This window comes from Python bivittatus, unplaced genomic scaffold (genome assembly GCF_059951505.1).
Source record: "Python bivittatus isolate LINGU-HERP-01145 unplaced genomic scaffold, Pbiv_v1 ctg000220_np1212, whole genome shotgun sequence".
Taxonomy (NCBI): domain Eukaryota; kingdom Metazoa; phylum Chordata; class Lepidosauria; order Squamata; family Pythonidae; genus Python; species Python bivittatus.
In genome coordinates, this window is record NW_028277048.1 from 32,818,100 (window position 1) to 32,831,677 (window position 13,578).

Consider the following 13,578-nt stretch of genomic DNA (forward strand, 5'->3'; position numbering starts at 1 on the left):
GGTTGCTTAACTATGGTTTACTGAATAACCTACATTTGGCTGGATGTCTGAACCACAAATTAAGATAATGTGGTAATTATAAGTCTATTTCTGATGCTAACAATCCTTACTACCACTTGACTTTTCTTCTATTATCCTGTATCCTCAAAGTACAGTACCTAGCTAACTTTGTTGATTCCAAAGTATGCAACTCTAGTTAAATATTGATTGAACCAGGCCAGTCATATTGGATATGGAACAATGTCTTTAACTTCCCTTTAAAAGGGAGCAACAGCTTTAAATGCTTACACAAAGGTAAAGCATAATCAGGCAGACAAGGACCCTTTTTTTCCCCCTTAAAGCCCAAGCTTCCAATGACACAAGTGTTCAATAATGGTGATGCTGTGGAAAACAAGGAAGGAGATAGCAACTGAGATGCTCTGGAGAAACAGCAAGTATAAGGAGTGCAGTGGCAGCAGAGAACATTGAAGGGAGCAGCAAACACTTCAAGGAAGCCCAGGACTCCGGCAGCTGTTTCAAGACCCTGAGATGCTGGTAGCAAAGTTGCCAGAGAGGTCCTGAAACTCTGAACAGATCAGCTAAAATGAGAGAGAAGCTAGAGGGCAGGAAGGTAGTGTAGTAGGAATATAGTATATTAGAGCAATAGTATAGTCAGCCCTGGTAACTAGAGTTTAGGAATAACAACACAAACCCAACAAATAGCACTAAGAAACAGAAGATGGCACCAAGTATGCTGTAGTACACGGCTCTGAAACAGGCTGTATGTGGTTATTTTTGGTGGCCACAACAGCATATAGGGAAGCGTAAGCCCTATGGAGCATGCATCTCTTTGAGGGCAAGGACTACTCCAAGAAGGCATTGCTGTCTTCCAATTTCAGTGGATGTAACAAATGAGGTAAGAGCAAACCAAACTGGAGACAAAGTGGGAGGAAAAAGAAGGCTGCTGGCTTGCTGCAACCCAGAACAATGAAAAATACTTCACTCATTGTACACACAACAGGAGAATGATTGCCAGAGGTACAGCAGCAGTTGGCTGACCTTAGCAGGCACTTTGGATACTCCCTGGAGCTGTAGCCGAGCCCCAGATGACTAGTGATGTACAAGACAGTGACATCCGCTGGGTCTGTGCAAGGTACTAAGGCCAAAGGCTCTGGAGTGAGGAGAAAGTGTGGCTCTGGACCTCCTCTGGTCAGAGTTTAAAATTCTTTTGTTTAAAATAAGCTATTTGTAATGTCATATTACTATCATAACTCTAAGCATGACTCACTATTAGTAGAAAATAAAACAGATAAATACTGGCCTTTGAAGCAGCAAGTCCCTTAGGTTTTTCTGTACTATTACAAATTTGGCTTCTGGCTGTATTCAGTTGGCCTCTGGCTATGTTGGTTCAGTGGAGAAGACTGAGGCCCAATCTTGTCTGGTTATCTGGTGTCTCCTCAGGAAGTGGTGGGGTCTCTGGGACTGAGTGCTACCACCTGTGTGCTAGACTTATGTCCCTCCTGGTTGGCCAGTTGATGTTGTTGGGGGGGATCATTAGTATGCTGATGATAGTCAGGTATACATCTCAGCCCTGGCCCACCTAAGTGATGCCATTGAGGTGCCTTCCCACTGCTTGGAGGATGTGTGGGTTTGGATGGGAAAGAACCAGCTTTAGCTCAGACTTAATGAGACACCGGCTGTGGGTTTCACAGTCGCCTATATCTAGTGACCTTCCATCATTAACTCTGGGTGGGATAACACTCACCCAGGCAGAGATGGTGCGCAATCTGGAATCTCTTCTTGACCTGCAGCTCTTGCCTGAGGAGCAACTGGCAGCTGTGGCCAGGAGGGCCTTTGCACAGTTATATCCTGTGCCCTAGGTGCCCATTTCTAGATCAGCAGGCACTGCTCATAGTATTCATGCTTAGTGATTTTCCGGACTACTGCAACACAGCCTATATAGGGCTGCTCTCGAACAGCACTCTGAAGCTTCAGATGGTCCAGAATGTAGCAGCATGTGTGGTACTGGGCACTTCACAGAATGCCCACTCAACACCTTTCATTCAGGCTATTTAAATGTGAGCAACTTCCATGTGATTTAAACAGGAATAAGTGCATTAGGGATTGCCCAAATACATATTCAGCTTAAATAACAGACTGTTTATCTGCAACTAAAATTTGGTTGAAATTTGTTTCAAATATTGAACAAATAACATTGGAATACTTTTTAAAAAATATTTTTATTAAATATTTTTTTAAAAGGAAGATAAAAACTAATACAAACTAATATAAACTAAGGAAAAGAAAAAGAAATCAAAGAAGAAGCTAAAAGTGCAAGAAAAATAGTAGAAGAAAGAATATACAAAGAAGTAGCTTCCAATCTTCTTTACAGCAGTTATAAGTACAATTATAAATTTACTATGGTTACAACATAACTTTTCTTTCTATAATCATCAATCTAATCATCAAAACCATAAATCGTATGTTCATTTTTTCTCTGTTTCAGGCAAAAAGTCTATAAGGGGTTTCCAGGTAGCAATAAACATAACATTGGAATACTAAGTGATAACACTTAGTCAACTCTGGCTCATCTATGATAAGATAAGATAAGATAAGATAAGATAAGATAAGATAAGATAAGATAAGATAAGATAAGATAAGATAAGCCAAGCCAAGCCAAGCCAAGCCAAGCCAAGCCAAGCCAAGCCAAGCCAAGCCAAGCCAAGCCAAGCCAAGCCAAGCCAGGTCAAACCACTGGGCAGTCCAGGACTGCAAGCTAGGCTGGGAAGTTAAAAAAGAATATCCTGAAGAAGGCAGTGGTAAACCACTTCTATATCATACCAAGAAAACTGTATGAATGTGCTGCCTTCCTGATGCACATATCACAGAATGTGATAAAAAGATGACCAAAGCTTATCAGACTGATTGATCATTATCTAGTCTTGCTTATCCACATGGGGACAAATAATATTGCTAGGAGAGGATTATAAATGATTATAAACAGTGGTAGAAAGGTGAAGGAGATGAGGCTCAAGAAGTGTTTTCATCCATCTTTCCCACTGATGGTCAAGGGACAAGAATGGAAAGCAGGGTTGGGGAAGTGAACTGCTAAGAAGATGGTATCATCAAGTTTACACCATGTAAAGGACTGCCTGCACTTTAGAAGAGCAGGGAAAATGTGTTTGGCAAGAGTTTTGAAAACGTTTTCAACAGGTTTTTGAACTAAATTGATAAAGGGAGGGATATAAAGTCATATATATAGTTAGAGAACTGTTGGGCAATAAGAATATGGCTGCACGTGACAATGGAGAAGGCACAAGGCAATACATATTTGGTGGAGTCTTTCCTCTTCTATTTTCCAGTGTGTGTAAGCTAAAACATAGAATATGGGTAACAAATAGGAGAAACTAGAAATGCTAACACAAGAAAGCAAACATGACCTGGTAGAGCATCTTGAAAACCTAGTGAGATGAGAGTAGTAATTAGAATTTTAAGAATTTTACGAAAATTTTAAAGAAAATTTTGAATTTTCTTGTTCAAAAAAAACCCCAGACCCAATAAAAAGGGAGGTGGAATAGCTATATGTCTGTGAAGAAATTAATGAATATGAAAATCCTCTTAAAAACATACAGGGTACTATTAAATGGAGTAAGAAACAAAGGTGATACCAATGTGGAAGTTTACTACCAATTATCCATCTAGGCAGAGTATCACATTTTGGCTTTAGAATCCAAATCACCATACAGCCTTATTAGTAATACTAATTTTCTAAACAAAATGATTAAGTTCTTGAATTCCTCTAACCTATTCTTACTGCTTATCAGTTTCTAAAACAATTGCATTCAAGGATTTAAGCCACTATTCTCCAGGTTGATACAAGTAATTCTGTAATTACTATCTTCTGGCAGGAAGAATGAAAATTATTACCCTAAATCGTTTGAAGTGATGAAATGAATTCTGTGACTCACATTTCAAGCATGAAAGATTTGTGCAGAAACTGTAAAATATTGTTGTACAATATCCAGTAATGTTTCCAAGAGCTTCATTTAGTGTGATGAATGAAGCTTGATTTTTTTCTTTATAGACAACTGAGAAACTACCTCAAACTATGCTTAAGTTTCTTGTGGTAACCTGCTCCGGTTCTCAAAAAGATAAGAGGACTTGAAAACTAGATTTTAAAAAACAGCAAGTTATATTCTCTATAAATTATTACTACAGAGTAACATAAGAAAGAAATGAGAAAATAGCTAAGATACAAGATAGTATAAGAAATAAGTCATAGAGCTATAGAGAAGTAGAAACTACAAGATAAGGTTTAGGTAATACAAGAATAACAAATATACTACTCAGGCTGGAATCTCAAACCTGTGTTCATAACTTTATATTTGAAAACCTTTGGAAAAATCCTGAATACAGAAATTGTTTTATATCTGTCCTGTGCGTGTTACTCCAAAATGAACCTATGACAAAATGATGATAGTGGTGGGATGGTACAGATGCTGGGTATACATAGACTCCTGTGAATGAAAAAAATTGAGTGATGCTTCACCACAGATGTGAGAGTACAAGCATTACAGAAGATAACCAGTGTATTCTTCCAGCCCACCAGCTACAAATGATGCCCTGAGACAAAACATCAGATCTAGTATATGACACCCCCCCATGAATAGGGCCCCCAGTTATCTGGATCAGTTCCTGAGCCACCTCTGACTCCGGGCTCAGAGAAGGCATGTTGACATCCCCAAAACCATGAGCCCAGAAAACTCCACCACCAATTCAGCTATAGAATTGAGCATAGGCAGGGAAGCTGCTATGCAGCACAGAGTCTGTTTCAGTAGTGGCAATCCCAATTTTGGCCCAATTTAACAAATCCCAATCCCAATCCCTTTGGCCCAATTTAACAAACAAGTTTTCACATCCAGCTATGCAGGAACAGCATCCTGAACACCACCAGAGCCTGTTGGATGACAACAGCCATACCTCATTAAGAATCACAGCTGATACCACACTCAAAACCAAAGAGGGTACTTTTCCAAGAGAGAAACCAGCCCTCTGTGTCCAGTCAGGCTTCAGTAATGCAAACCAGGTTGGCTTTCTCACCCAAGATTAGGTGACAGATGAGGTGAGTCTTAATACAGGCTGACCTTGCATTAAGTAGCAGCAGACAGAGACAAGGACAAGATAAGCTCTGAAGACCAGGTCTCGGGGCTTAGCATAAGGGGCTGGAACACAAAATTGGTACTAAACACTGAGGCCACCTTCCCTGAGGGCAATCCACCCCATCTTCCATCATATCTTCCCATGCACATCACTAACATGGTCCCTGCTTGCCCTCTTCCCCCTTGCCATATCCAATCCCACCCCCACCCCCCGGTCAAAGGGCCCAATCACCATCATACTCACACACATTATGCAAGATAGGATATGGCAAATGCACCCAAGCACTGGGGTGCTTCTGCCTGGCACTCATCACTCATCACTTGGGATATATGGTCACATCTCACTCCCCCCATCAACACTATCCCCCAGCCACCCTACTCTCCTCTGGGCAGCCAAAGGAAGAAGACCAGACTTTACTCTCAACTGGCCAGATGGGTCAGACGTGCCCTCCTATCTGATATTGGTGACATTATCATAAAGCTTAATAATTCTGGAAGATGATTCATCACAGAATGAAACAAATTTTAAATACTGACTTTTCTTTCCAGCTAGCTGTTGCTATGTATATGATAATACTGTACACATAATTCTTTCTTTAGAAAAAAGGTAGAGTAAGCTATTTTTTTATCAAAGTAAAAATATGTACTTAAAAAACAAGCCTGATACTGAATATAATTTAACTTGGAAACTATTTATGGACTATAACTCTGCACATGGATTTGTACTACATCAGAAGTGTAGGTTTCTCTTAACAAAAGGCTGTAAAGTATTAGATTTGGCCTGATTTGTGATAACAACATACTTTCTCAGATTAGATAGAAACTCCTATTAATTATTTATTCTGATTGATGGTTCTTATCATACTGGTCTCCTTTGCTAATTACTGAATAATGATTTGATTTTATTAACAGTTTTAAAATGCTGTTAAATATATATATAGATATATAACTAGATATATCATTTACTAATTTAACATTATTTTGAAACATCTTATTCAATTTTATACAGCTTGTAAATCTTTTTTTTTTGGTTCTTCCTTTTTCTTGGTTTTGCTTTCAAGAACTCTAAAGAAAAGACTGCTTTCATTTATCAAAATGCCATTAAGTTTGCATAGGACAATATAATACACAGAGTTCTGCATATACTGTATAGTGCAAAATATCATCGGGGTACTGACATGGATTGCTTGCTGGTACTTTGAACATAGCTACCACTTGTCTCTTCAACTCTGATGAAAGTCTGAGTCCTGATTTATAGCTTTATGATTGTGATAATAGGTGGATAATAAGTTATTTACAACTACTTAGTTTATACCAAGCTGAATTCTTATTGGGCTGTGATAGTTTTCTATTACTGACAGATCTTGCTTGACTGCTGAAGATTCTGTTGTAAGAAACATAACATTTTCATTAAAAAGGAAAAGTCATAATCAAATCTTTATTAGCGCAAGTATACTGAGGAATATATGCAGTCTATTCCTTCATTTCTTGATAATAATAGAAATACACATTTTTGTGCTGTGTTGAAGTGTTGAAGCACAGCAGTTTCAACAGCTTCCACATGGGAACTATAACAGTTGAATTATATTAAAACACTGAGAATGGTAACTACATTGTACTAATAAATAAAGTGGTTCAGTTTGTTGACTAGTGTATTATGGGAATCTAGCCAGTTGTAGTTTAAATAAATCATGGTTAGGCAAATTGTATCTTAAAGCAATGTGCGAACCCAGACCAGTATATGAGGACCTCTCTTCATTTAATCAACCCCCCCCCCCAAAAAAAACCTCCAATGGGTAGACTAGATAAAAGGAAGTGAAGTCACCTAGTGAATTTCCATGCTTGAGGGTGGACTTGAATTCCCTGATCCTTGCCCAATAACTGAAACCCTATATCACCCAATCCCCTTATTTTTATACATAAATGTAATTCTCTTTTATGTTCTTCAACCTTTTCCCCTCCTCAGAACAGTGAAGGACAAATCACTGCAGTGCAAAGCACAGAAGATGAAGCAAAACCCATTTAAAGAAAGAGATGTGGATTGTCCATCCAGGCAGCAGCTCATGAGATAAGAATAGTTCACTATAAAGCTTCTTTCCACCTGCGAAATATTGCAGGGAATGGATTAAGACCCTGTCTTTTTCCAAAATGAGAAAACTCAGGTACTATCTCAAATCAGAACTTGCTCCCATGAATTAAAAAGCTGTTGTTGCTGCAACGCTTCCTTTGGCTCCCGTGCAGAAGATTTTCTCCCTCTCGCATAACGCCGTTTGTCTGCCTTCAACGCAGGAAGCCAAGGCGGAAGACTTCAAGTTTCCCTGGCGCGGCGTCCACCGCGAAAAACGTGCATCCATACACGTGGAAATACACTGTCGAAGCCACCAGTCCTTTCGCCATTCCTGACTCTCCTGGAGGACACTAAAACCAGAATCCACCACCTCACTTTCCCCCCCAAAAGTTATACTTACCTGCAAAACCCCAGGTCCTCGCCTTCACTAATAGGGTGAGCTTACCCGTTACAGCCCAAACCCAAGATTTTGTCTTCATTTCCAGAGGGCGGCAGATACAAGAGTCACGCGATCCGCGAAAGTTTATGCAACCGCACACGGGTTAATCTTTCAGATCGCTTTCGCTACGGGCTTTCAGAGATACGTCTCCTTCCACAGGGCTTGGTTTCACCGCTTTCCTGCCTTCGTCCTCCACACAAAAATAATCCCACCAGCCTTTTGGACCTCGGAGTCCGCCCCTCCGAGGCCGAACTCTAACACTCCAGGAACATTTCCAAACGCCGCGTTGCGCGGCAACCGCCCGACAAGGCTCTCACCGGAAGCGGAAATCATTTGGGTCTGCTCGCCACTCCCTTGCTGAGAGAGTTGGGCGGCGCGAGCCGTTGGCTGAGCTTGGATGGGCTCCTAGCAGCGGTTGCGTCTCTTCTGGATTTCCTCTGCAGGCCTGAAGAGGAGCCTTGGAGGCGCGGGGCTTTCCCCGGTTCATGAATAGCAGTAGAAGGAGGAAGAGTGGACGTGTCAGTGCCGAGGCTTTGGGAGTCTCCGAGACAGTTCGGTTCCTCACTTATATCCCACTCCTTTAGACCTCTTGCAGTTTCACTCTTGGTGAAGTGCTTGTGCTAATCCTTTCCCTCAGTGGAAAGCTGTGCCCAAAGGCTCTGACGTCGTGGACTGCGTGAGGTAAACGGGGTTATATTGTCATGAACGTGGGGTGAAGAGCCAAAGGTTATAGGTTCCCGTTGGGCACATTCTTGGCCATAAGCATTCTTGAACGGTGGGGCTTGCCTGTGAGTAAATGTGTATATGACTGAGGTTCAGTGTTGCCATCCTGTGTGATACAAATCCACTGAACATAGTGGTAAGTGGTAAGCTTGACTTACTGAACCACAAATCAGCCAAAAACACTTTAACCTAGTGTGGTGGTAGATGTGGTTCAGTGGGTTGTGAACACCCCCTCCCCCCAAAATCCTGATTTACTCAGTCATGGGTGAGATTATTGTACAAATCCAGCTAGAGATACAAACTTCTGAGTGAGCATGAAGTAATTTAGAATTAAAAGAGTTATCCTATATAAATTTCCATAGAACAAAGAGGTTCAGTTGTATGTAGCTGTGCTTAGGATCACTTTTGGTGAAAACAGTGGCTTCCCCCCTCTGGTTTGAAAATCCTGAATAAATCTTATACATATTTACACTGAGAAAGAAGCTCACTATGTTCAATAGAATTAACTGTGTTTAAGATAGCATGAATAATTTGTGGGGTTATGATCACATTTTTTATGCTCATTCACTGCATGTTGGGAATGACTGGTAAATGTTATATCCTTGATTTTTGTGATGATTTGATAATTAAAATAGCACTGTAAATGCTATTTTAAGTAGTATAGTTGTAGAAAACAGACTTGTGATATTTTGATTGGAATGTTGAAGCAAATTCTTTGGAATGGTCCAAAAAGAGAAAATTTCACATCTTTGCTACCATGAGTTTGTGTGTACTCCTTTTGTTACACCTAGATATTTTTGTAATCATCTTCAAGTTCTACACAGAAGGGTATTTACATTAGCATGAATTGATGTTCTGCCTTTAATAGTGACAGCAGGTAGATATAACAACATTCCCCACCAGGATTGCCTCCATGTGTGCTCATGACATTGAAGTTGAGTCTGCATGCATATTACTAAATTTCCCCTACTCAAGGGGTTCAACTTCTTGAGTTGTGATGTAACCAAGTGCAGAATAGCTCAATTGTTGCAAGTTCTAGGGGAATGGAATTCAAGTTTTTAAAGTATTTGGGTCACAGAAAACAATTGAACTTGGAACTAACCCCTTGTTCCCTTTTTTATATCTTAGAACCACAAACATTGATGGAGTTGTGTGCTTACTGCCACCTGCCGCCCAATCTACCAAAAACAAACATTAAAACCCAGGAAAGATACTTAATAAAAGATAAAATATATACAGTAGGGATTTTAAAAAATCATTTGCTTGGGCAATTTTTATGTAGGCTAGGTGAAAGAAAGCAATCAGCATGGACTTGTACTCTATCTACAAAGCAAATTCAACCAACAGACTTTTTAAATTTTTGGTCATCCTCTCAACAAAAATGCTAAGCGAAAAGCAACTCTTTGCTATATGTATCTGTCTATAATTTGTTTATATAAAAAAAGACAACTACTGCTCCTTAGAACACTTGAAATGGCCATCCAGAGCCTCAATATTTTGGACATCCCTATAGCTTACCTTTTTCTTTGTCTCCAGTTCCAGTGGGAACTCTAAAACTTCCTATGACCTGTGACTTCAATTCAAGGCAGTGGTCTTTGGGTCATTGTAAATTGATGTTTCACTGTGTATATTTGACCTTATGCATGAAACACAGTATTTTAGAAAAAATGTTATAGTAGCTGCTAAGATAAAAGCTGCAAAGATATAAAAGCTTTCATTTTCGATATAACTAAAATTCAAGATGGGATAAGTTTTGATTGCTTCCCTTTATGAGTGGTGAATATCGTTTAATTTGTGAATGCTGTGATTTATGGTTTTTGCCGTATTGAGAATATGAAGTAATTTTGGCTTAAAGATTTCTGCTGTTTGTAGTGTGAGCCATGCCTTCTATCTGCTGGCCAACTAAGTGTATATGCTGGTGGATTCATCCTATCCTCTTTATCCCTACCTCTCTTTCCCCCTTATAGAACTGTTCTGAAAGGTATAGAAGGAGGAGGGCAAGGAGCATTCTCTATTGCCTGAGGGTAAGTATTTTGTGCAATGTTTGATACCCTTTTAAGTTATGAATGTAATGCTAGCATTCTGTGTTCTTGATAACATTACTTCTGATTTTCTGAATGATTTTTTCAGTGATCTTGGAAAACACATCTGTACATAGTTTATTGAATGAGCACAATGAGCAGTGAAGAGGAAGCATGGGAGAAATTGGACTCAGAATTTGACCACTACGTTGTGGATATGAGACCTTACGTTTTAAAGCTAGCTCATAAATCAGGTAAACATTAGACAATTGATGCATTTCATATTTTCCTTTCCGTTATATAGAAGCATGGCTAAGCCAAGTAAAGTAAGTAATAGTGTTATTTAAGCTTTAGAATTACTGACTTAAGTGATTTGGAAGAAACTTAGATGCTAGTGGATATACAATTTCTCCTTCATGTTTTCAGTGCGAAACACAAAAATAAAACAAAATGTTTTTGATGTACAAAGGTAGGAATTCAGTGTGCTGATCCTGAGAAAATGAGAGACAGAATATAATAACTCCACTTTCAAGTTAGTACTCTGTGAAGAAAATAAATTATGAGAAAGATAACTTCAATTTAAATCAAATTTCAGTAACACTAACTTTTTAGTTTGTCATTTTGGGGTGGTGGCAGTGAGATTTTAAAATATATTTGTTTAGTCCCCCCAAAATAGAAGAAATTATGCCACTTCTAACCAAGTAAACCTAGTTTTGCCATGTGTGGTAGTAATGTGAAGTAATACAAGTTAAAAAAAAGAGTTTACTGACTGAAGATTCTGAGGAAGCAAGAACCAGAGGTCTAAGGAAGTTTGAGGAAAAACATATTCTGCAATAGGCAGAAGAATAGAAACAATAGAGGAAGTTCATAGAATATTATTACACAGAAAAAATAAATTAGAATGAAAAGATACCAACCAAAATGGTTTCCAGATTCTAGGCAATGAGCAAAGCTGCAGTAAGAATAGAATGTGAGATGCAGAAGCTTGAGTATGGAACATATGACTCAGTTACTGATTAAAAGAGATAATAAGGAAGAAAGCACAAACATTAATGTGACTTCAAATCAACCAGGTTTACAGGTTTTAGGGGAACAAAGCAGGATGAGAAAATTGGGGATGAAAGAAAATTTGTCTCCTATATTACAGTTTCAACCATATACAGTAGTCTCAGATGCCTTTCTGAGTTTCCCTTCTTATCTCATTATACTGAACATTACAGCACAATTCTAATATTTTCCTTAAAGAACCAGGCTAAAGTGGAAATGCTTCTGTGGCTACTATTATTTTCAGTTAATATTGTTGTTGTTGTTTAGTCGTTAAGTCGTGTCTGACTCTTCGTGACCCCATGAACCATATTGCACCAGGCCTTCCTGTCCTTCACTGCCTCCCTGAGTTTGCTCAGTTTCATGCTCATTGCTTCAGTGATGCTATCTAACCATCTCATCCTCTGCCGTCCTCTTCTCCTTTTGCCTTCAATCTTTCCCAGCATCAGGGTCTTCTCCAAAGAGATCTCTCTTCGCATTAGGTGACCAAAATATCTGAGCTTGAGCTTCATTATCGATCCTTCCAATGAGCAATCAGGGTTGATTTCCTTTAAGATTGACTGGTTTGACCTCCTAGCAGTCCAGGGGACTCTCAAGAGTCTTCTCCAGCACCACAGTTCAAAGGCATCAATTCTTCGGCGCTCGGCCTTTTTTATGGTCCAGCTCTCACAGCCATACAGTTAATATTAGTGGTTCATTATTAAAAACATTTAGGGCCTTCATTGGAGTCTTTGTTCTAGTAACTTTAAAGCAAAGGTACAGCTATTAACTTTTTTTCCCCTGCTGTAGTAAACTGCAGCTTTTGTTATATAAATCTGATTTTTATTAAGGTATTAATTTAAACTGGAGGAAAACATATCACTAACTCCCCCCCCCCCGCCCCAGTACTGTACAGTAACTCTTTTTTCACTTAACGATGGAAAGAAAATTGCAAGCCCCGGTTGCAATTCACTTAACGACCGCAGTGATTTGCTTAACAATCCTGGCAAAAAATGGTTGTAAAATCCAGTGCAGTCATGTGATGCCTCACTTGATGACCGCATTGCTTACCAGAATCAAAATTCTGGTCCCAATTGGGGCTGTAAGTTGAGGATTACAAGCAGTCCCCAGTTTTAGACTGAGTTCTGTTCCCAAAGTCTGTCCTTAAGTCGAATTTGTATGCAAGCTGGAACAGCATTATTGTTCAGTATAATATTGTATTAGTAGTATTGTGTAATTAACCTGAACCATTGTGTATTTAACTTAAATTGTTGTGTAGCATTGAATTTTGCTACAATAAGCTTTGTTCTTAACTATGGGTTGTCTGTAAACCAGGCGTTCTTAACCCGGGGACTACCTGTACCTACGTGTGTATTTAGTTCATTTATGGCTATTATCAATATTTCCCTTTATCCCAATGTTATCTATAGGAGAGGTGAGGCAACTAATAGAGCAGTTGAAAATCACTTAAGCCAATGGTAATGATCATGTTGCTGCTGAGGTTTTCAAACATAAAGGAGATTGGTGGGCATCTGTGCTGTCAATACTTTTTACTTACATAGACAGTACTGCTCATATTCTGAAGGACTGGGCAATTGCAGTGACTGTCATTGTTCTATAAGAAAGGTCAAAAAATGATTCTGGAAATGATTGCTCGGATAGTTTTCTGAATTCAGTTAGTAAAATCTAAGTCCATAACACATGTATGATAAACTTTATGATTGGATGAAAGATAGTAATATGGACGATCAATATTTAGGCAAAGCAGATCTACAGGACATCAGTGGTTTTGTATCTCTTGATAGAAAAATGTACCTATGGCTTTAAAATCCCACTTCATGTAACTTTTGAAAACTTTAAATTGGTCTTCAGTACAATCTTGAGAGAGATTGTATGGAAGAAAATGATATAAATTCAGTGGTAGAGCATCTTATAAAAAGGAGTTCTACCTCCCTAAGCTAGCTCCACCTCCCTAAGCTAGTATTTTTGTATGCTAATAATAGGGCCATTTTGTCATGTTCAGTTATAGAGTTGAGAAGATCATTAAAAGGTCAAAATGGTTACATTTTCAAAAACAAAGTTACAACTTTTGCTAGGAGAATAAAAGAATATGGTTGACCTAATAATGGAAATAAAATAGAGCAGGCCAAATGTTTGAATTACTTA

The 13,578-nt window shown here is 39.0% G+C and overlaps 1 protein-coding gene across 6 annotated transcripts in view; it reads left to right on the forward strand.

The window, feature by feature from the left end:
• The first annotated feature begins 7,805 nt into the window (after positions 1–7,805).
• CEP112 (centrosomal protein 112) overlaps positions 7,806–13,578 on the forward strand; it is a 300,158-nt gene continuing 294,385 nt past the window's right edge. For all 6 annotated transcript variants that reach the window (XM_088138295.1, XM_088138299.1, XM_088138300.1 and 3 more), the window contains exons 1-3: positions 7,806–8,326; positions 10,336–10,392; positions 10,499–10,643. In XM_088138295.1, coding sequence (XP_087994421.1) covers positions 10,535–10,643 — 109 coding nt within the window. In that variant the 5' untranslated portion in view covers positions 7,806–8,326; positions 10,336–10,392; positions 10,499–10,534. The remainder of the gene's footprint in view (positions 8,327–10,335; positions 10,393–10,498; positions 10,644–13,578) is intronic.